The sequence below is a fragment of the Berghia stephanieae genome, chromosome 9 (assembly GCF_034508935.2).
Source record: "Berghia stephanieae isolate SIO BIC M18660-M18661 chromosome 9, UCSD_Bste_1.3, whole genome shotgun sequence".
NCBI lineage: Eukaryota > Metazoa > Mollusca > Gastropoda > Nudibranchia > Aeolidiidae > Berghia > Berghia stephanieae.
Genome location: NC_088368.1, coordinates 2,259,045 through 2,283,932, shown reverse-complemented (window position 1 = coordinate 2,283,932; position 24,888 = coordinate 2,259,045). Strand labels below are relative to the sequence as shown.

General features: G+C 35.9%; 1 protein-coding gene across 1 annotated transcript; it reads right to left on the bottom strand.

Annotated features, from left to right (window-relative positions):
* Positions 1-1,678: 1,678 nt before the first annotated feature.
* Positions 1,679-24,756, bottom strand: LOC144979479 (pre-mRNA-splicing factor ATP-dependent RNA helicase DHX16-like). Its single transcript, XM_078926157.1, has 11 exons — positions 24,011-24,756; positions 21,302-21,451; positions 17,930-18,018; positions 14,279-14,423; positions 13,285-13,457; positions 11,563-11,896; positions 10,907-11,131; positions 9,187-10,367; positions 5,504-5,828; positions 4,628-4,804; positions 1,679-2,331 (listed from the first exon to the last, which is right to left on the bottom strand). Exons 1-11 carry the CDS (start codon positions 24,203-24,205, stop codon positions 2,194-2,196), a joined length of 3,132 nt encoding a protein of 1,043 aa, XP_078782283.1. The 5' UTR covers positions 24,206-24,756; the 3' UTR covers positions 1,679-2,193.
* Between the last annotated feature and the right edge of the window lie 132 nt (positions 24,757-24,888).

The following is a 24,888-nucleotide window of genomic DNA, read 5'->3' as shown; positions in this document are numbered from 1 at the left end:
TTCTAAACCATTTCGGTTTAAAGACATTTTGGTTTAAAGTAAGTTCCCATGTTGCAATGTTTTTCAAGGGTAGTAACAATTTAAGAAATTTGCTCATTTAATCGTATCACGGGTTTCCCGTTAAATGAAGTTGTTGAATAAATGCCGTCTTCGTAACCATTAATTTTTTAAAAAAGAATTTTGTGTGTTTTAAAAATATTTTTGGGGGTTTTCGTTTTCAATTCAAAATTGTTGAAAGAGTTGAGTTCGGGATGCCGTGTAATTTACATATCTCCGTCTTGATCAACTTTTTTTCATCGACTTCACATAGTATTTTGATTTTAAACTCCAACGTGTAAGCACAGTGCTTTCTTTTAGACATCTTTTAGTAAAATGCAAAACTAAAATAAGATCGAAAGTTCTTGTGTGATAATTGATAATGAATGATGCGCAGCTCCTCAGAGGTGAAGTGAAATGGAAATGAAAAGGCGTGTCAATGCTAAGCTGTCTACTACACATCCCTCTTTTGTTGAAAAGCCATTAGGTTCAAAGGCCTAATTACATAGAACCCCCCCCCCCCCCCCCCGCCGCTCACATACACACATTTAAACAGAGTGGAAATGAAATGGCATTTCAATGGTGAGTTGTCTACCCCCCCCCCCCCCCCCCCCCTTATCGTCATGTTGAAAATCCAGTCAGTTCCAAAGCATCAACACACGAGCGAGAACATCTCGCTTGCGTTATTCTACACCCCAACTCCCCCTCTTTCCTCATTTTTCGCCTGTCAGTCACCCACTGTCTTACTTTTCCAGTCTGTGCGATTGTGGTGTTGGCCAAGCCCAAGTGCAGTGATTGAAGTGTTTGTCTCCCCCCCCCCCCCCACCCCACCCCACCCATCACCCTCATCTTATACTTACGCTCTGTTTAATATCGTCGGGCATTATTACGTGTGGCCTCCTTCCGGAATTTTTGAAGAAAAATATAGAGAGAAAAAGGGAAGGTGCTCTCAAGTTGTTTCGGTTTAAAGAAAGTCCTGCTTAGAAGTATTTCGGTTCATCGTAAGAATTAGTACAAAGATAATGAAGAAACTTGGACAATTTATTAAATTCTTTGCGGTTTAAGGTATTTTTCGGTTTAGCTTCTTTCGGTTTAAAGTAATTTTACAAGAACTTTCGATCTTATTTTAGCTTTGCATTTTACTAAAAGTTGTCTAAAAGAAAGCACTGTGCTTACACGTTTCAGTTTAAAATCAAAATACTATGTGAAGTCGATGAAAAAAAAGTTGATCAAGACGGAGATATGTAAATTACACGGCATCCCGAACTCAACTCTTTCAACAATTTTGAATTGAAAACGAAAACCCCCAAAAATATTTTTAAAACACACAAAATTCTTTTTAAAAAAATTAATGGTTACGAAGACGGCATTTATTCAACAACTTAATTTAACGGGAAACCCGTGATACGATTAAATGAGCAAATTTCTTAAATCGTTACTACCCTTGAAAAACATTGCAACACGGGAACTTACTTTAAACCAAAATGTCTTTAAACCGAAATGGTTTAGAAGGTCCCCAAAACTTTGGTTTAAAGTAATTCTACTGTAAACGGATTTTTTCCATTTTAATCCAGGGTAAACACCATGCTCTAGGCGATTTACTGTTTAAAAAAATAATCTTGGGATGATTGAATAGGTTAGATTTATTTTTTTTTAAAGGTGAGACATGAAACACTTTGAGTGATTGTATAATTTTCTGCTTTACACCAAAGTGATAGGATCAGGATAATGTGTGCAAAATAATTTTCTTGGGATACAATACGTCAATGGTGCCTGATAAACAGCTCAAACCCTAATCCGTAGTCCACAGTAGGTCATGTTGTGAGTCCCAAGACTGAACCAGTGACAAATAAATGAAGACATTTCAAAATAAATGCAGTAGGTGGGCAAGAACTCCAAGACAATGATTGCTGTTGATGGCCATGATATTGCTACTGCTGATGATGATGATGATGATGATGATGATGATGAGACAGTGATGATTGTGATGTTAATGAAGGTGATGATAGTGATGAGACGATGATTGTGATGGTAATGATGATGATGATGATGATGATGATGATGATGATATTGCTGCCAATGATGAGACGATGATATTGCTACTGCTACTGCTGCTGCTGCTGCTGATGATGATGTGACTGGCAAAGGTGATGTAAGTCAGTATTTCCGTGCCAAATCATCCTTGGATTTGCCCATTCCCTTTGGCATTTTCCTACCAGATCCATCCTCCAGGTCCTTAGCCCTGTAATAGTGAGGGGCCACTTCCAGCAGCCATTGGTTCTCAATCTCTATCACCTGGTGGAACAAAAAAAAAAAATTATTTATCATTCTTCAATCCCAACACTTTAAATTACATCTCTCAATAAGAAAAGTTAAGGAAATCCCACCTCTCTTTAAATAGCCGGAAGTACATGGAAACTATTTAGTCATATCTTCAAAATCAATTTCGAAATTGACACCTACCAAGAAAAATATAGAGAGAGACTGTGGCCTTCGTAAAGTTATGGCCTGACACTGACCAAAAAATGAGGTCAAAAGGCCAGTTTTTTGCCACAAAAGAAAATAAATCGTGAGTTGTATTCAATAGTTCAACCAATGAAATAACTTGTTTCCATGAGCTCTACTAACGACAACTCACTAGGCGGTGCAAAAACCAAATAATGACGTCAAACTGCCAGTCCTTTTGAATTTTAGTGTCAGGTTATAACATAATGATGGCTATGGAGAGACCCACAAAAATAATCAGCACAAATTGAGTTATTTCGTGATTAATCCATGTCAATCTTTAAATGGAGTTTTTAATAGACGACTGAGAGTAGAAAGCAGAAAAACCAACCATCAAAAAAAAAATATTAAATTGAAACCGGCAAATTCTGAGAAAAATCCAAAATTCTTATCCCCAGATCTTCTATATTTTTGACTGGAAGTACTGGAAGCTGTGCCAGGACAATTTGAGGAAGACATCACTGCATGAGTGTGATTAGTGATGAGATGGGTGACATTAATTGTAAAACTCTTGATACTTTAGCAAGCTTAATGTCACTTAAAAATACATAACCCTACACAACTCAATCTGGCCAGAAGCACTGACAGATATAAGATGGCTCGTACAATAAAATAAAAAAAGAGGCTTGATCTGTTTCCAATTGGAAATTTGGACCTTGCTCCATTGCTAATGGAATAAATAAAGACTTGTGAAGTGTTTTCAACGTTTCCTCAAACTCCTCGGGACACGCAAAACGATTGAGGAAACCGTGCCTTTGATGTGGGGGGGACGGGGCAGTGTGGCTCAACAGTATGGACTTGGCCATTTACCCGTAAGATACCTAGTTCAAATATCCATCGCGTTATGTGGCCTTCATCAAGCCACCTATTCCTAGCTCAATTTGCAGCGCTGTGCTGTGGCTGACACTGACATCTGGGTTATTCCAGTTTCCCCTTGGAATAGACCCTAAGACTAAGACAAATTTACACTTGAGGATGAAAAAAAAAAAGAACTTTATTGTTTATTTACTTCAGTGATATGTTGAGAGAGATAGATAACTTTATGCACGACATGTTACAAGCTATTGGTACATATGTGTGTGTGTGTGTGTGTGTGTGTGTGTGTGAGTGTGTGGGGAAAATGGGGAGGGGGTGTGTGCTCTATCACAGCATTCATCTACCATCATCGCCAACCATTTGCAAATCATGGCATGTGCATTATTAATTAGAACAAATGGTGAAGTGATAAGAACAAGTAGAAATGTGTCAGTTATGCGAAACGCGGATGGAGTGTGTGAATGGTAGACACACCTGCAGTGTAGATAGATACACACAATAAATATCTACATAACTGTCATATCACAATAAATCATTAGTGGTTGAAATCACCGGCACATAAAAAAAATCCTTTGATTAAATCTTTTGACGTTGACGGTAAAATTAGTCCCAGGTAAAAATTAGTTCAAGGAATTCATGGAATGATAACAAAGAAGATTAAGGAAAAAGATTTGAGCCATTTGAATGAGTTCGAAGGAAAAGTGCTGGAGCGTCTATGGACATACACGATATAAATGCCGTGTTGATCATCTATTAAACCAATCAAGATACACTAACACTAACATGTCATTTTCATACAATCAGGAATGAGTTTTTACTTCCACCATAGAAATTAGGTATGAGAAATGGACTAACATCCTATCCAAAAGATGGCAAGCAATTGTTACTCATTGTTAAACACTAAAAACCGAAATAAAATTTTCCATCTGCCTTAAGCTCAGAAGGACTACATGTAAAAAATCGGAACCAACCCGTCGGGAACCAACCTGTCTTGTAAAATAAATCAAAGGAGATAAGCCACAGTGGATGTTCAAACAAAACGACAATTATTTTGTTTGATATTAAGCATTATGGGATAGACTGGTGTCCTATACAGAGGGCAGCAGATGATCATTAGTTCCTATTAAGACAACAAATCGCAATAAGCTCATTGCAGTGGCATTATGGTTGTGAAAAACTACAAGTAAAATCTAGAACTGGAACAATTTTTTTTTCGTAAACTTTGTGAAGAACTCCAAGCAAAATATCAAGTAGAGTACCAATACCAAACCTGTCTCATAAACTCCTTGGTAGTAAAAACCAATTCAAAGTAGATGAGCCACCGTGGGTGTTCTTCAAACAAAGAACTGTTTGGGTGGACCATAACTGCCTGCTGAGATTTCACCGTTTTGTACTGGCCTCCTTTGCTGAGCCGCACCGTGTGGTAAAAGTAACCGGCTGTGATTGACTGAAATGGAGAACAAGCATTTGGTTGATTTTCAGTTTAATAATAATAATAATAAGAATAATAATAACAATAATAATAATAATAATAATAATAATAATAATAATAATAATAATAATAATAATAATAATAATAATAATAATAATAATCTTTATTGTCCAAATTAAAGGCAATTCATGTGAGGTAAACAATGCTCAGTTTGATTCATGGTATGAAAATCAACACATTTACAAATACAGACACAGCCATACACGAACATACACGCTTGCACATTGTTACTACACATGTATACAAAAGAAATGAGCATACATACATACATACATACATAGAAACCAGCATACCATCATATATGCATGCCTACATACATACATACATACATACATACATACATACATACATACATACATACATACATACATACATACAGACAGACAGACAGACAGACATACATACATACATACATACATACATACATACATACATACATACATACATACATACATACATACATACATACACACAAACAGGCAGACAGTATTTTTTCTTGAAGAAAAAAGTAGGTAATTATAACTTTATATCTTCATACATAATCTTTTTATTTTTAAAATTTAATTTTCATTTATTTAATTTCATTTGTTATCATTTTATTAATTTATCTTTCTTTACATTGAAAAATACTTTTTAAAAAAAAAAAGAACTGACCTTTCTAATAGCCACGGTGTCATGGAGGTTAGAGGTTACATCGATCTCAACCCTCTCCAGCAACCCTTCCAGCTGGTCCCTGACATCTCTGGCCCTCTTCATAGACCTGTGCTGGATGTAATTCTCGTAACACCACTGAGATGAGAACTCCGTCTCCTCCCATTGGTTGTAAATATTCAACAAGGTCATGTGATCACCTCCGGGGACGAAGAAGTTCTGCCTGGCTGTGTCAGCGTGGATGATTTTGTCTTTGGGTCGGTAGAAGATGGCGTTGTTGACGGAGAGCATGGCGCCAATCGTGATGATCTCTTTGGAACATTTGTATCTGACAGTGATTGAAAATAAGATAGAGGTGTTTAAGTGTTTAAAAAGAATTTTTAACATATGTTGGCCTACAAAAATAAAAAGTGGGTATTTTAAAGAAAGCTGACTGCACTAGCATTGAATGCCAAATAAAAAGAAGAAGATCGCATTGGCTGGGTCATGTGGCCAGAATGGAAAAAAGGGGTCACTTCCCAAGACAGCCCTGTACTGGACAGCAGATGGGAAGAGAGAGCGGGGAAGACCCAAAGAAACCTGGCGAAGGACCATGGAGAAAGAATTAAAAGAAGCAGGCCTGTCCTGGAATACAGCCACCGCAAAAGCAGCCGATCGCAAAAAATGGAGATGTCTGTTGGATGCCCTATGTGCCTCAAGGCCCGAAGAGGATTAATCAAATCAAAATCATAGAGGTGCCTAAATAAGCCGATAAAAGGGAGAAAAAAATAAAAGGAGTGGATGTGACTCGCGTATAACAGGGGACATATAAAGCAAAGTAACAAAATGTTTACCTTGCTTTCTCCCCTTTTATATGAGTCATATTCACTCCCTATAGTTTTCTCTCACTCAATATGGTAAAAAAAGCAGCATAAGGAATTGATTCATGGAAGAAATTTGATAAACGTTCCTTATTCACTTACATTATACTGCCTCAAAAAGAGACTAAATTAACAAATCGGTGAAAAAAAATGATTAAATAAAAAATAACATTAAAAAAAAAATTCATCTACCTGGCCGTAAACAGCGTTATCTATGTCGGAAAAATTGTACCATTGCCTAATAGGCATCATGTCTTATTCTGCCCCTTAGATGTTGCTGTTGGTCAGGGACCCTTCGTAAAGCACTTTGAGCATGTTTAGTGTATATTGCACTATATCAAAGTCAAAGCTCAAGTTTTTTGTTTCTTGTCACAGCCGTTTAAATAGGGCCCAAACTTTCAGTTTAGTTACTTCTTCCCTCACTGGCTACCGTCAAGTTATGTAAACAATCCACCGTCAACCATAGTGATAACAGCTGTCAAGACGGGGTGCGCTGGCAATAAATTATGTCTGCAGGTAAATCTCATCGCTTTGAATTTCTCTCAGGCAGAGAGTAGTAGAAATTTCATCAAAATACTCAATTTTCTCAGCCTATTGTGGACGCAGCATCTTTTTCATAATTTTCAAACATATATGGATACAAAGATCAGCTTTTCCTCTACAAGACGCAATTATTTTTGTTTACATCATTAAATGATAAGTTTGTGTTTTGCTCTATTGAATAATCAGAGTTTTTTATGAAATAAATATTAAAATTATAAGTTTAAGAAATATTTAATAATTCAAAATATAAAACCAACACTTTTTACCATCAAGGGTGAGGGATCAGAGAAAAGTAGATAAAATTATCTTTCATATGATATATACTTTATTATGTAGATTCAGGGATTTAAGAATAGAGAGTGTGGAAAGGAATCTCAATCATTACTTTTGTTACCAACAAAGAGGAGAATATTTCATGATATTTTAGAAACCCAATAATAAAACTAGATAGTGATGATAAGAGACATTTATTTAATTTGATTTCATTGAATTTAAGCGGAAATTTTAGATATTTCTTAAATTTACTTATTTAAGTTCTGTTCGGGTCATGGAGAGACACACTGAAGACGGTCATCACACCAGTACAAATGAAATATTTCGAATTTGTTGTGAAAGAGTACAGAGCCGTGCTGAGAGGATTAAAAGACTCTAGACGTTATCAACAATTGACTATAAATATAAATGAGAAATTCTGACATATTTAAATATTTCAATTTGCGAGAAATGTATCTCACTGGTACATAATTTAAAGAAATGCGATGCAGGTATTGATACCTTTGGTTCAATGAGAAAACTCTGAACAAGGAAAAAATACTTAATGAGGTGAATATGATCCTAATCTTTCACCAGTGATGTGCTATATGCAGTCTATATGGCACACAAATTAAAAGAGGTGCAAGTCAAGTACATTAAAACAAAGTAATGGGCATGGATATCTCAAAAATAAGGTTATGAAAATTATAAGAACTCTTTAAGATTTTATTAGTGGTTTTGATTGTCTTTAAATGAGTGTCCTTATATAACATTTTTTAAATGGAATTCTTATAATTCGTTGATTCTGGGATAAATATAAATGAACCACATTTGACTATGTTTCTGGTTTATTAAAAAAATGTCTGTGATTGGATTTCAATTTTACCGTACTCAAAATCCTTACTTTTACGTACAGGTGAACTGATATCTCAAAAACGCCTCAATCTACTGGTATAAAATGTATATGTCTACATTCTACAGATATTCAACATCATTTCCATTACTTATGTTTAAAAATCTTAAGTGTTGAACATGTTAGAATATTCTCTTAAAAATTTTAATTCACTTAAATTTATGTATCAATTTCATGGGTTATCCCTCTTGATTTTTAACACCATCATAATTATGATTAAATAATCAATGAAAACTCTGTTAATAAACTGTTCGGTAGTATAAAAATATTTTTGCTACACTTAATAACGGCAATACTACATTAGTTTGAAATTCAGAAAAAATCGATCAAAACGGCGAAAAAATTGTCTCCCTCTCTCAGTGTAAAGCTATGACTCATCATTACTAGACTGGCTAGATTTACCTGGCGAACTAAACTGAAAGCAATAAACGCCTGTGTTGTCTTTTACCAAACACTTGAACATTTATATAGCACAATATCCACTAAACCTGCCCAGAGTATTTTATGAAGGGCCCCACAATCAACACTTAAAAAACAGGATGAGACATGACACCTGTAAGGTGATATTACAAAAAAAATGTCAGTCAGAGACAACACTGTTAACGGCAAGGTACTCATTATAGACCTGAGTAGTGTACGGTGAGAGAATGTGATTAAAGAGCCTTTTCCAAGGATTCAACTATGAGCCACGCAGAGCAGGACTTGATCCCTGGACCTCTCAATAGACAGAGCATACCAACACACAGAATTATGTGTAACCTGGAACGTTAAGAATCTGATTGAGGACTATTCACCAAAATGGCTTTAAAAAAAAGACAATAAAAAAGAGCTGAGTGACATCAGCTTTGTACCTTCTATAGGATTCAACTATCGGGAATGAGATTAGCAGAAGAGTAGCATCCCTTGATTGGACGTCACCCATAGTCTGTGACGTTCTCTCTCCAATAACTTTTTCCGCCGGTGACGTCACAGATTATGGGTGACGTCCAATCAAGAGATGCTACTCTTCAACTTATCTCATTCCCTATTGAGGAGAAAGGCAAAGAAAAAAACGAAATACTTCCAGTGTCAGAATCAATGAAAATGAAATCAATCGAGCAAAAACCAGCTCTGCTTACTTTTCTGAGGCCAAAATCATCTTGGACATCATGGGATCCACAGGAAATTCTGCCATTCGCCTCCCCAGTTTGGTGAGTTCTCCCATGTGATTGAGAGCACCCAGGGCATACAGCTGCTCCAATGCCAACACCAGTGTCTCGTGGGGAGGGGGGTCCATGAAATCAAAGTTCAAGAGGTCATTAACGCCAAGAGACTTCAGAAGAAGAACAACGTTGCCTAAATTGGTTCTCTGGATTTCTGGCACAGAATTGTCTTCAAGTTCATTTTTGTAAGCCCAAGCTGTGTACAGCCGAAAGCACTTACCGGCTGAAACACGACCTGCTCTTCCTGCTCTCTGATTGGCTGACGCTTTGGAAACGGGTGTAACGACCAGAGATTCCATTCCCGTTCTGGCACTGTAGCTATTTTGTTTACAAAACCCGGTATCGATGACGTAAACAATCCCGTCGATGGTCAGTGACGTTTCAGCAATGTTTGTTGCAAGAATCACTTTACGAGCGCCGGGTGGGGTGGGTTCGAAAATTTTCCCTTGCATTTCTGAAGGCAAGGTGGAATAGATGGGTAGAATTATCAGCTCTTTGATTTTAGAGCCAAGTTTTCGAGTTCTTTCTAGCAACATCTCATTAGCTGTTTCAATCTCCTCCTGACCCGTAAGAAACACGAGGATATCTCCGTGTGGTTGAGTGACGTGTATTTGTAAAACAGACACGACAGCAGCGTCGATGTAATCCGCCTCTGGTGCTTTCGTGTAGTAAATGTCCACAGGGTATCTCCTTCCTGGAATGCGAAATATCGGAGCATCGTCGAAAAATTCAGAAAATTTATTAGCGTCCAATGTGGCGCTGGAAATAAGCAGTTTGAGATCAGGTCTGAACCTGGCAATGTCTTTGACAAGACCAAACAAGACATCAGTGTGAAGAGTTCTCTCGTGAGCCTCATCGACAATGAGAACACTGTACCCCCCTAAATCTGGCTCACTCAAAAACTCCCGAAGCAACATTCCGTCTGTCATGTACTTTAAGATGGTCCTTTCTGAGGTGCAGTCTTCAAACCGAATACTGTATCCAACCTCGTTGCCCAATTTCCAACCCATCTCTTCTGCAACACGGGCAGCTACTGACATGGCAGCGACACGACGTGGCTGAGTGCAGCCGACCTTCATTCCATTCTTGGTAAATCCCTGGAGAGGAATTCAACACAGAATTATATGGAGGTGATCACAAAAATATCAACTTAACTGTACAAAGAGATTAAGCAAAATCAATTTGGCAAAACAGAGAGAGAGAGAGAGAGAGAGAGAGAGAGAGAGAGAGAGAGAGAGAGAGAGAGAGAGAGAGTGACATAGAGAGAGAGAGAAGTGAGAAGAGGGAGAGAGAGAGAGAGAGAGAGAGAGAGAGAGAGAGAGAGAGAGAGAGAGAGAGAGAGATAGATAGATAGAGATAGAAAGAAAATTTGTCCATCACTGTACATTGCTTAATCAATCCAAAATGAAGATGATGAGGATAGTGATGATGATGATCATGGTGACGGTAATAATAATGATGGTATTTCACCTCACACTGACAACAACAACCACAACAAAATTACTGAGAAAGAAAGAAATCAAAATAACAAAAACAAATATTGCATAATTTTTACAACTTCTTTGAGTAAAGGAAGACAGAAACGGTATTAAAGCTTGTATTTTGAGACAGTGTGTGAAATCTCCCATCCACTTACAGCTTCGTGAAGATATTGCGGCACTTGTGTGGTTTTACCAGATCCTGTCTCTCCCTCGATGATGAGAATTTGGTGGTTCCTGACAGCCTGGATCAAATCCTCCTTGAAGGGGAAGATGGGGAGGCTCTTCTTGGTCTCCTCTATCATCTCTCTCTTGTTCTTCTTGCGACTCTTGGACGAAGACGAGGACAAAGAGGAAGAGGACTTATCCTTGTCTTTCTTGTCCTGTTTGAAAAAGAATGATATTGTATTGTATGTAGTGAATTGTGTAAAATGTATTTTGATAGTTTCAGAAAAAGTGTGGATAGAATTCAAGTTTTAAAATTTAGACTTGCAAGTCCCCAATCGTAATACTGGATCGAAAGCGAGAGACAGAGGTCGGGGAGAGTGGCTCAAGATAGACATAGAGTTTGAAACCACTTTTATTTTTTAGTGGTGGATAGCTCATACGGTAGAGTCACGCTCTCCCCAGCCAGGCGGAGTTGTCGTACCAGTAAGGTTTCGGGTTCGATCCCCTATCATCGCAGCGAAATTTTTTATTTTCTATTGTCTTCTGGCATTTTCCCACTCACTTCATTTCTTGTTATAGACAGATAATTAATAACTTTCCAAAAAAATAAAAAGTTAATAAATAAATTGTTGAAAATCCGACTTACTTTTTCCTTCATCGTTCCAGGCATTTTCAACATCTGAACAAACTCAATTTCATCGTCCATTATCACATCATATTTCTTGGATTTCTTCACATCTTTCGCATCTTTGGCACCAAATTTCATAATGGCCGCATTCAGATGTTCCTCTTCCCATTTGGATTGTTCCGTCACCCCCTTCTCTGATTTCTCCTCTACATATTTTTCCTGTGGCTTCACATCGTCCCTCGGTACATAATAACGATCATACTTTTCCATTTCCCCCGCATTTTTGTGTTCCTTGGCAAGCTTGAGAATTGTTTTCTTATATTCTAGATCTTTCTGTTCTCTCCTTGTCAGTCTGAAGAACAGAACAATAAATAAGTGAACTTTTTATCATAAACGACCATCACATCAAGTTTTAAAAATAAATAGAAAATCCTAGTGTTGGAGAAAAGGTTATGAAAGAGCAGTTTAAAAGTAAAATAATTTAAACAAAGCTAATACACAAAAAAATACTGTTGCAAATAAAAGTTTCTGAAAGGGCAGTCTATGAGTAAAAAATTTAAGCAGAACTAACACAAAAACAAGGTAGCAGAGGTTGTGTAAGACTGTGACTGCAATGACCAGGGTTTGGTTTCTTCTTGTGCGGCTAGTTGGTCTAGTAGTATGGCACTCGCTTTCGGATCGGAAGGTCCTGGGTTCGAGCCTCGCGCTCGGCTTATAGTTGAGTCCTTGGAAAAGGCTCTTTATTCACATTCTCTCACCGTACTCAGGTGTAAAATGAGTACCTGGCCGTTAACAGCGTTGTCTTTGTCCGAAAAATTGTAATATCGCCTAACAGGTGTCATGTCCCGTCCTACTTGTTAAATGTTACTGTTGACCAGGGACCCCTTGTAAAGCGCTTTGAGCACATTTAGTGGATGTTGTACTATATAAAGCTCAATTTCTTTCTTTCTTTTTGAGTTCAGCGTGTTTTGCTGTGTTAAAGCCCAATTTAGAACTTCACAAAAATCGTGAAAACCAGAGTCCTCTGGACTTACAGCTAATATGGTCGATATTTTTTTCATGCCATATTCAATACTCATGCTTGGTCAGCAAGACTAACACAATCGACAAAAACAAATAAAGTAATTAAAATGCCTTGACTCAAGAATAAAAATAAAATGCTAATGGTGAGACAGGATATCACGTCCCTTAAAAATGGAATACCTTATCGCATGCGTCCCTGTAGCACAGTTGATAAAGCACTCACCTGAACAGAAAAAAGGACTGCTATTGCTTTTTTCTGACTGCTCTCTCGGCCAATCAGAGATTGGGCAGTTGGACCTGTTCGATCTGATGGACACCACTTTGTGAGACCAGTGTCCAATCAAAATGGAGACAAGCAATTTCATGTTAAAGAAAGCAGGATAAACCCTGGCTCCATTGGCCCTACACATTCATAATGCCCTTCCACCATGACATCGTCACCTAGGCATTCCACGAAGGAATATAGATCATTCATTAAACTAGATGTCTGATGTCAACAGGAATCACCCATGTTGTCCAAGTGAGCAAATTGGGGTTTAATAATCTTGCCCAAGAATAAAAACCTAAGTGCCTGAAGCGGGCCCTATGGCCAGGAAAAACTACTTTTTTAAAAAATCCAATCGACTATTCCTCCCCCCCCCCCAACCTCCACACACACACACACACAAACAAAGCACATCAGCCTGACAACAATACAATGTGTAGAAGACCACATACTTTTCATTGCCAAAGAAATGTTCCTCCTCATCAATGGCTGCCTCCAAATCTTCCACCTTGTCCTGCCTTCTCTTCTTCAGATAATCTCTCCTTGATTGTTTTCTCAATTCTGGTATGATTTTACGACGATCCTCTTGCTCCAACTTAAGCCTTTTCTTTGCTTCTTCATAGGCCTGCAAAAGTAGACAAATAAATAAATAAATAGATAAATAATAACAATAATAATAAATAATAATAATAATAATAATAATAATAAATAATAATAATAATAATAATAATATAATAATAATAATAATAATAATAATAATAATAATAATAATAATAATAATAATAATAATAATATATAATAATAATAATAATAATAATAATAGCAGTAATCAAATTAACAAAAACATTTTAATATTTCTTTTTACAAAAACAAATTTTAATCTGAGATTATCTAAACCCTTATGGGATTTGTTCCATCAACATAAGAAAATAAACTTAAGCACTTAGAGCATGGTGTGCAGCGTGGACAAGCCCTGTGTAAATCAAATCTCTTTTTTTATCATTCTTTGTCTAATACAAACCTTTTTCTCAGATTTAGACGTCACATTTCTTGCCTTCTCTTTGTCTAAAACAAAGCTTTTTCTCAGATTTAGATGTCATATTTCTTGCCTTCTCTTTGTCTAAAACAAACCTTTTTCTCAGATTTAGATGTCATATTTCTTGCCTTCTCTTTGTCTAATACAAACCTTTTTCTCAGATTTAGATGTCAATTTCTTCCTTCTCTTTGTCTAAACAAACCTTTTTCTCAGATTAGAGTTCATATTTTTGCTCTCTTTGTCTAAAACAAACCTTTTTCTCAGATTTAGACACCACATTTCTTGCCTTCTCTTTGTCTAATACAAACGTTTTTCTCAGATTAAGATGTCATATTTCTCTTTGTCTAAAACAAACCTTTTTCTCAGATTAAGACACCACATTTCTTGCCTTCTCTTTGTCTAATACAAACCTTTTTCTCAGATTTAGACGCCACATTTCTTGTCTTCTCTTTGTCTTTCTGTCGAAGCCGTTTGGCAAATTCATCTCTCTCCTGTAAGTCTTTTTCTCTGTCGTCTCCAGACTCTTCATCACTCGAATTGCTGTCATCGCTGTCTCTGGAAAAATCCATTAAATATCTTTTAGACACCGCGCCATGCAAATAAACTGATATTGGCAGGAAAAAAATGTTACAGAATAATGCATTATGGGGGTGTTTTTTTTAACTCTTCAGCTGTCCGTGCCGATTTGAAGTCAACTCAAGTCAACTGTGATTCCCATCACTTTCAGCAAGGGATTAGTAACTGCGATAAACTCTAGCCTCTGTAGAAGACCAAGCCCCATCAGAGTGACTTAACTCTTGTAGAAAGCAATGGAAATGACAGTCAGTCGTATTCCCGAAAAAAAATTGAGTGATTTAAAAATTTTCTTTTTGGATTGAAATCGGCAATTTCACCTGTCGGGTTAAAGAGCTATCTGCCACAAAAATAACTCTTTATTTGTGGGAATAATCTTTTACAAAATTTGTTTTTCATATCATATTTCCTTTAATCTAAATGGTTACCATTGCAAATCTAACTCATTTCATCAACAAAGCAGTAACTTGGGCTTATACTTATAGGATAAAGACATTACAATTGAATATCGCAGAAAAAAAATCAACAAGTGCTAGCTTTGATACTGATATTGTGATTGTGTGTGAAGTTTGAACAAGATAGAAGTGTGACTGTTGTGGTGATTCTGTTGTCGAATGAATGAACTTGTGTGCAGTGTTGAAAAGGCGAGCTTTTAGTTCTCTACCTGCGCCGCGGTCAAGAGGTCATTCACTCCATCAAATTCCCGACCAGTGCAACGGGTTATCTCCCGTGATACTTAACTTATTTGTTACTGACATCTGGTTAAATTACAATCGCTTTTTGCACAACCACAGTCAATTTCACCAATTTAAACAAATTGGCAACACATTGAGAAAACTTTGATCTGTATTTTGGTACCAAACACTCTATCATTAGAATTACTGTCTTTGAGATATTTTGCATTTAGATGTCAGCACAATTTTGATTATAGTTTGTAAAATTTAATTTATTGATTGCATTATTATAAGCAAACAAAACGATAGAAACTCTCAAAACTTGCTCTAACCGATGGAGGAATAAAGTAACCTTTCATTCATTCCCTCACAATTTGTGCTTGTGCGTCACTCTTTGTTCTTTGATGATATGCGAAAGCAGCTGTCCGATTTGTTTCGCTTTGATCACTGCTGGTTCAGAGGGTTATGAATTCCGGTCATTGAGTCTTCATCGCACAAATTATATTCAACAGATGGTCACACGAGTTTAGCTTAATATTATATGAACATGATTATGCCAGTTTTCCATTCCACTAGTTACAAACTGTTTCCATACTTTTACATAACGGGGCTTCTAATGTCGACCTGTTGCTGTTCTTTATTATTTTTGCGTTTTTCAAGAAGGTTGAGCAAACATTGCAATCACTGATTTATTTTTATTTTATTTCGACCAGATGTGGAGACTGTACTGTGCATGAATAGTTGCTGTTGTCAGTGCTTTCCCTCATCTTTGTTTTTAATCCAGTTATCTCTGTCGGAAAAAAAAATGTAATATATCGCCTAGCAGGCATCATGTCCAGTTCTACATGTTACGCGTTGCCGTTGGTCAGGGACCCTACTTAAAGCGTTTTAAGCACGTCTAGTGAAAATTGCGCTAAATAAAAAAGATTAAAATCTCAACACTACGTAGTCTGTCATGACACTTGTAGCGCATAGTTTTGAGGGCTTTTTAGAATCGTCATTATCAATGTCCACATTAAAGATGAGATAAATATCTGGTTTTAAAGATTAGTATCTGGTAGTAAATCCTTTGAGGTTCGTTTTCTTTTATTCTGTGTTTCTTGACTTTTCTACAAAGCCTACACAGATCATTCAAATGTTTATCATGAATTTCTTGAGTGTGCTCCATGACTAAATGAAATTTTTAAAAATCATAATAAATTCAATTTTGTTGACGCACAGATGGAATTTTAGCAACTTACAGTTCAATTATAAATAATTCTATTTATGAAAGAATAGATTTGTTCTATGTTTCTGTTTGAAGAATTCAATTTTTTATTGAAAAAAATTAATGCATTTTAAATTACAGAAAAACGGTCTATTTAGGATTAAAATATCACGATCATTATATGCAGCACTGACATAAAATACATATGAATGGAAACAGGAAATCTTGATAAATATTACAGAGTAAAGAAATTTGTGTTTAAGCTCATTGTGAAGCAATAACAAAGAGATGAAAGTGAACATAAATCGACTGGTATCACGCGATATCACCGTAACTGAACTCACTAGGGGATTCCCCGTAATTTGGCAGGCGTGACCCAGGGTCAACCTCGGGTCATCACTTGAACTAAGTTACCGCTCAGGCGATATTTTCGTTACTGTGTGTGATACCAATAAAAAAACCCCATTGTAAAGCGCCTCTAAGCACTATTTGTGGATATCAGCGCTATATCAAATAATAATAATAATAATAATAAATAATAATAAATAATAATAATAATATAATAATAATAATAATAATACAATAATAATAATAATAAATAATAATAATAATAATAATAATATATAATAATAATATAATAATAATAATAATAATAATAATAATAAATAATAATAATAATAATAATAATAATAATAATAATAATAATAATAATAAAATAATAATAAATAATAATATAATAAATAATAATAATAAATAATTAATAATAATAATAATAATAATAATAATAATAATAATAATAATATAATAATATAATAATAATAATAATAATATAATAATAATATATAATAATAATAATAATAATAATAATAATAATAATAATAATATAATAATAATAATAATAATAATAATAATAATAATAATAATAAATAATAATAATAATAAATAATAATAATAATAATAATAATAATAATAATAATAATAATAATAATAATATATAATAATAATAATATAATAATAATAATAATAATAATAATAATAATAATAATAATAATATAATAATAATAATAATAATAATAATAATAATAATAATATAATAATAATAATAATAATAATAATAAATAATAATAATAATAATAATAATAATAATAATAATAATATAATAATAATAATATATAATAATAATAATATAATAACAATAATAAAACATAGTAATTAACTATGATGTCTTAATTAATGCTTGACAATTTGATATGTAATTTGGTCTATTCATTTCTTACACCACGTGATATGGCTGGTGCTAATAATATGATCATATTTCAGCAAAATTGAGGGTGAAGCAGGGAGGGGGGGGGGGTGGATATAGGGGATGAGATTAGCGGAAGAGTAGCGTCCTTTGATTGGATGTCGCCTTACAGAGAGAACGTCAAAATGGTTTTGCGCATGCGTCTCTCTTTAGGCGACGTGTCTCATGCCGTTCTCTCTCTAATAACTTTTCCGCTTGTGACTTCCAATCAAGGGACACTACTCTTCCAGTAATCTCATTCCCTATTGTTACCCTAACCAAGAAAATGATGCAGAAATGGTGAATAATCTATCACCTTTCTTACCCCATGTCTTCTTCTTCCTCCTCACTGCTACTCTCTGATGTCTCTGCTTTGTTTCTTAAATTTCTTTTCTTCCCTTTGGAAGTTGAAGCCTGTAAATTATAATTTTAAAAAGATATTTTCAAAAAGAAAATCAGATGAGGAAACTATAACATAACTTATTCCACTTTACTCCCATCATAATATCCTAATAATAATAATAATATTAATAATATAATAATAATAATAATAATAATAATAATAATAATAATAATAATAATAATAATAATAATAATAATAATAATAATATAATAATAATAATAATAATAATGATGATGATATTTTCACCGATGAAACGATCATTTGAGAATACTCAAATTATTTATGAAAGTAATTTTAGAGAAGTCATCCATTATCATTAGAATTTAAAAAATAATATTCCTTGAAGTTACTGTCACAGACAGTTGGGTACTGTCAATCATTCCCAAATGTCACTTCATTTTGTCACAGCCATAACCCTCAAACTCTTTACTTTCCAAACATTAAATATGAAACAGTGGACAGCACCACTACAATATTAATATATGAAGTGAATAGAAAAGTGCCAGAAGACAATAGAGAAAAAAAATTTTTCGCGGCGGTGGTGGGGTTTGAACCTGCGACCTTATTGGTACGACAACTCCGCCTGGCAGGTGAGAGTGTGGCTCTACCGTGTGAGCTATCCACGAACACAAAAATATTCGTTTCAAACTCAAAGTCATTACTAGATCCCTCTCTCACCCACTTCTTGAGACCGCCGATTCGTTCGTACACCACCATCGCGAATAATTTTGACCAGCAGTTAAGCTTAAGCCAATATTCTCAACACAAACATATAACATAGAAACGATTGAGACATTGAGTATGCTCCGGTGTATGGGGTGAATTTTTAATTCAGAAAAGTGAGTGGAGCAGGCACTTATGTTGGTAACAACAAGATATGAAGTGAATAGAAAAGTGCCAGAAGACAATAGAGAATAAAAATTTTTTTCGCGGCGGTGGTGGGGTTTGAACCTGCGACCTTATTGGTACGACAACTCCGCCTGGCAGGTGAGAGTGTGGCTCTACCGTGTGAGCTATCCACGAACACAAAATATTCGTTTCAAACTCAAAGTCATTACTAGATCCCTCTCTCACCCACTTCTTGAGACCGCCGATTCGTTCGTACACCACCATCGCGAATAATTTTGACCAGCAGTTAAGCTTAAGCCAATATTCTCAACACAAACATATAACATAGAAACGATTGAGACATTGAGTATGCTCCGGTGTATGGGGTGAATTTTTAATTCAGAAAAGTGAGTGGAGCAGGCACTTATGTTGGTAACAACAAGATATGAAGTGAATAGAAAAGTGCCAGAAGACAATAGAGAATAAAAATTTTTCGCGGCGGTGGTGGGGTTTGAACCTGCGACCTTATTGGTACGACAACTCCGCCTGGCAGGTGAGAGTGTGGCTCTACCGTGTGAGCTATCCACGAACACAAAAATATTCGTTTCAAACTCAAAGTCATTACTAGATCCCTCTCTCACCCACTTCTTGAGACCGCCGATTCGTTCGTACACCACCATCGCGAATAATTTTGACCAGCAGTTAAGCTTAAGCCAATATTCTCAACACAAACATATAACATAGAAACGATTGAGACATTGAGTATGCTCCGGTGTATGGGGTGAATTTTAATTCAGAAAAGTGAGTGGAGCAGGCACTTATGTTGGTAACAACAAGATATGAAGTGAATAGAAAAGTGCCAGAAGACAATAGAGAATAAAAATTTTTTTTTTTTTTTTCGCGGCGGTGGTGGGTTTGAACCTGCGACCTTATTGGTACGACAACTCCGCCTGGCAGGTGAGAGTGTGGCTCTACCGTGTGAGCTATCCACGAACACAAAATATTCGTTTCAAACTCAAAGTCATTACTAGATCCCTCTCTCACCCACTTCTTGAGACCGCCGATTCGTTCGTACACCACCATCGCGAATAATTTTGACCAGCAGTTAAGCTTAAGCCAATATTCTCAACACAAACATATAACATAGAAACGATTGAGACATTGAGTATGCTCCGGTGTATGGGGTGAATTTTTAATTCAGAAAAGTGAGTGGAGCAGGCACTTATGTTGGTAACAACAAGATATGAAGTGAATAGAAAAGTGCCAGAAGACAATAGAGAATAAAAATTTTTCGCGGCGGTGGTGGGGTTTGAACCTGCGACCTTATTGGTACGACAACTCCGCCTGGCAGGTGAGAGTGTGGCTCTACCGTGTGAGCTATCCACGAACACAAAAATATTCGTTTCAAACTCAAAGTCATTACTAGATCCCTCTCTCACCCACTTCTTGAGACCGCCGATTCGTTCGTACACCACCATCGCGAATAATTTTGACCAGCAGTTAAGCTTAAGCCAATATTCTCAACACAAACATATAACATAGAAACGATTGAGACATTGAGTATGCTCCGGTGTATGGGGTGAATTTTTAATTCAGAAAAGTGAGTGGAGCAGGCACTTATGTTGGTAACAACAAGATATGAAGTGAATAGAAAAGTGCCAGAAGACAATAGAGAATAAAAATTTTTTTTTTTTTTTTTCGCGGCGGTGGTGGGGTTTGAACCTGCGACCTTATTGGTACGACAACTCCGCCTGGCAGGTGAGAGTGTGGCTCTACCGTGTGAGCTATCCACGAACACAAAAATATTCGTTTCAAACTCAAAGTCATTACTAGATCCCTCTCTCACCCACTTCTTGAGACCGCCGATTCGTTCGTACACCACCATCGCGAATAATTTTGACCAGCAGTTAAGCTTAAGCCAATATTCTCAACACAAACATATAACATAGAAACGATTGAGACATTGAGTATGCTCCGGTGTATGGGGTGAATTTTTAATTCAGAAAAGTGAGTGGAGCAGGCACTTATGTTGGTAACAACAAGATATGAAGTGAATAGAAAAGTGCCAGAAGACAATAGAGAATAAAAATTATAAGTGCCTGCTCCACTCACTTTTCTGCACTACAATATTAATACTTCAACCACTGCCTTTATTAATACAGCAACTACTACCACTAACTACTACTGCTGCTCTACTACTTAGTAATAAATGTTACCCCTACTACTACTACCACCACTACTTTTACATTGCTAATACTACTACTACCACCACTACTTTTACATTGCTAATACTACTACTACTACTACTACTACCACCACTACTTTTACATTGCTACTACTATACTACTACTACTACTACTAACTACTACTACTACTACCACCACCACTACCACTATGCTACAAGGAGAGGTAAAGTAGTAACACAGACATTGACTCAATATGGATGGACACGACAAGAGATCTTACCTTGAAAGTTTCAGACTCCATATCTTCATCAGATTCATCATCATCATCAGCGTCAAGCAACTGATAACTCTTGTTCTTCTGTTCCAGTTCCTGAAGCCTCTGTTGCTCTGAAGTCAGGATTTTTTCTCTCTTCTTCTCTTTATGTGGGACCTTCAATTTGGGCATTTTAAACACAGAATAAAAATGAGTTTTAAATCGGTAAAGTATCTATGGCTGTTTTTTAAAGGGTTTTATGACACTTGCAACGCATTTAGGTCATTTCAGTGCCAGCACAAGACAGAAAATAGGATGGTCAAAATGTTTTTTAGATTTATTAAAAGCCCATGAGAATAAGTAAGGCAAAGGGGAATGGCTCAAATAGGGACAGATATAGATTCCAAGAGCTTTCACTTTCAGTGCATTTAGGTTGAGATCATCAAAAAGTCTGATCCAGACACATTCAGGACTCCACCAAGAGGAATACACTCAAATGCTTAAAAAACATGATAGTCAAATAATATTACAGAGAGATGATTTACAAGGAAAAATATATCATCTCCAAAAACTAATACAAGAAATTTGACTGTTTCCCTCTCAGCCAAAGAACACGGTCAGGACCAGGACAAAACCAAGTAATCTCATTCCAAGACAAAGATAGAAAGCAACATAGAAATCAAATATAGAAGAATAGAAGACACAGCAAATGACCTCCTGCCCACCCTAGGAGGTCAGAAGATCCCACCCTGTGATGGCTGTGAATTCTGATCTAAACATCATCTATTTAAAATTACTTTAAAATTATTTACACGACAGACCACAGTTAGTTATCGGCTACAATTGCTTATAATATATATATGATATTAGACAATTAATGTTGATATAAACAAAATGAAACAGCCCAAGTATAAAAGTTCTAAAAGAAAAAATAAAACCTCTTACTAACCCTAACAGGAAAAACAAACACCCTTTGACCTTTAGTAAGATACTATCCATAATAGAAAAAAAAAATAACCCTCGGACTTCAAGCAAACCCTTAGAAATTTTTTTAATTAGGACTGCTCTGCATCATGATCATATTTGGAGATTTAAACCTTTTACCAATCAATCAAGGTTTGTTCTACAGCTTATAAAATTAAAATGTTACTAAAAATTGACCCACTGAATAAATTAACATCTGATAAAAGATCCATGGTTAAAATAATAAGAAGCTACCTCAAGGAATGAGTGGAAGGCCTCCCGAAATTTGGGTTTCGAGGAACTGCAAAAAAGGGATATGTATGCCCAAATGCGAATATGGAGGTAGACAGGCTCAGATTTAAAAGTAAACCATGTTTCATTTGGGGCAACCCCTGATCAGATTTAAGGTCAGGGTGTTCATGATTAGAGCATGGCAGAGGTTCCATTTTATTTCACAATTCCAGTCAAATAACCCATGGTAATGGTATTGCAGCTATGTGGTCTAGTGGTACGACTCTCGCTTTCGGATGGGAAGGTCCTGGGCTCGAGCCTCGCTTGGCACATAGTTGAGTCTTGTCTATTTAACCACATTCTCTCACCATACTCAGGTGAAAAATGAGTACCTGGCCGTAAACAATGTTGTCTCTGTCTGAAAAAATTGTAATATTGCCTCGCAGGCATCATGTCTTGTTCTACATGTTAAGTGTTGCTGTTGGCCAGGGAACCCTTGTAAGAGTCTTTGAGTATGTTTAGTGGATATTGCGCTATATAAAAGCTCAAGTTTTTTTGTTCTTTTTTTATTACTCACATTCATGCAATCAGAAAATGCAAAATATTGCGATGTGTTCTAGAACATTCTGCAGAAAATCTCAGCAGCGAGAAAAATTGCTGAATTGGAAGTTGAAGCAGCTAAATCAAATCTGTTTGCATTTGGGTCATTCATACTTATAGACAAAAAAAAAAACTCCACAGCCTTCACTGAAAGAAATATAATATAGCAAGCCACTCAAGTCTATCGTGAGTAATTAATCAACAAGAATCTTCTTGTTCCTGGGTTGAAAGATAAGCAATATGAGGATAGACTGAAACGTATTGAAATTCCAAGCATGACATACAGACGAGTATGAGGTGATATGATTGAAACATACAAGTTTACACACAGTTTGTATCAAGTCGAGAGTAAACTTTTCGTGTTTGCAAACAATGGAACCAGAGGTCATAATTACAAGCTGCATAAACCAAGGTGTAACACATCGCTTAGGCAACACTACTTTAATCAACGTGTGATCGACGCGTGAACAGTCTCCATGAAACGGTGACCAATGCTCCAAGTGTCAACGCCTTCAAAAATAGCTTAGATAGCCACTTAGCAGATTACATGTTTAGCATAGTTGAACCGCCCATTAAGATCCCATCAAAGGGTTAGACGTATATACAGGTCAAAAGATCTGTTAGGGTTAGGGCCTTCAATTTATCAAAAAGTTTATATATTATAGATACAGGTCAAAAGATCTGTTAGGGTTAGGGCCTTCAATTTATCAAAAAGTTTATATATTATAGATACAGGTCAAAAGATCTGTTAGGGCTTTTTATTGACTTTTATCTCGATGAACTGAATGCCAAGATCAGCAAAGGCACAAAACGCCTAATACGCTGGAAAACTATACTATACTATACTATACTATACTTCTTATCTGAATCTGTACTGTGGCAAACACAATTATAATGTTCCAGTGACAATTTTAAAAAATCCTTTATCAATAATAAACAAACCTTGTAATACAGTTCATTGGCAAAAGATGTTAGAGCTGCATCTATTTCTACGGTACCAGTGTCTTTCAATTTTTGCAAAAGTTCCTGCGGCGAATCAGACTTTGTGGCAAGTCCCATAAAATATTGAGCGATGTACTTGTCTGAGATCCCCAAAATCTCGTGGAGCTGATCATTTACCCACGTTTCAGTGGACATGATGGTGTTTTGGTAGACTTCTTAGAGTTGGAGCTGTGGTAGTTGACTCAAGTGTGTTAATGTTAGTGTAGTAAAGAAAAATATTGGCATTGGAAGTGTAGGAGCAGGGCAGTCATCGGCATTCCCACATTCTCCAGATTTTCTTCTAAGTCTTATGTAAAGTTATCACTTAATGACAATGTCAGTTTTCACTCATGTTCACTAAATGCAACTTCTCCGTTTCATATGATTATCATGATTCAGTTTTCAGTTTCTTGTGAACCATGATGATGATTGAAATTGATCATTGGCAATTGGTGAGAGTGAGTGATGAGTGGTGAGTGTGAGTGTGAGTGTGAGTGATTTTGAGATGAGTGAGTGGTCTCTGAAAAGGTGATCCAGATTTCCAACAAATGTTAACAAGTGAGTAATAGCAATGTGAAACAGGGACAATCGGCCTAGCAAACCAGTCGATGTGATGAAGTGACAATCTTTATTATTTTAGACAATTATAGCTCTAATTACAATAGAAATTGTCATCATAATATTCGTCGACGAAGAGTCGAAATCCTACTTTCGATTTTATCAAGTACTTTCAACTATTAAATATAAGGTAGAGCTAGCTATTCAAACATTTACGAACAAAAGTAGTTTAACAAATCCACCAAAGAAAACTATATTAAATGACTTTTTATATCCTTTTG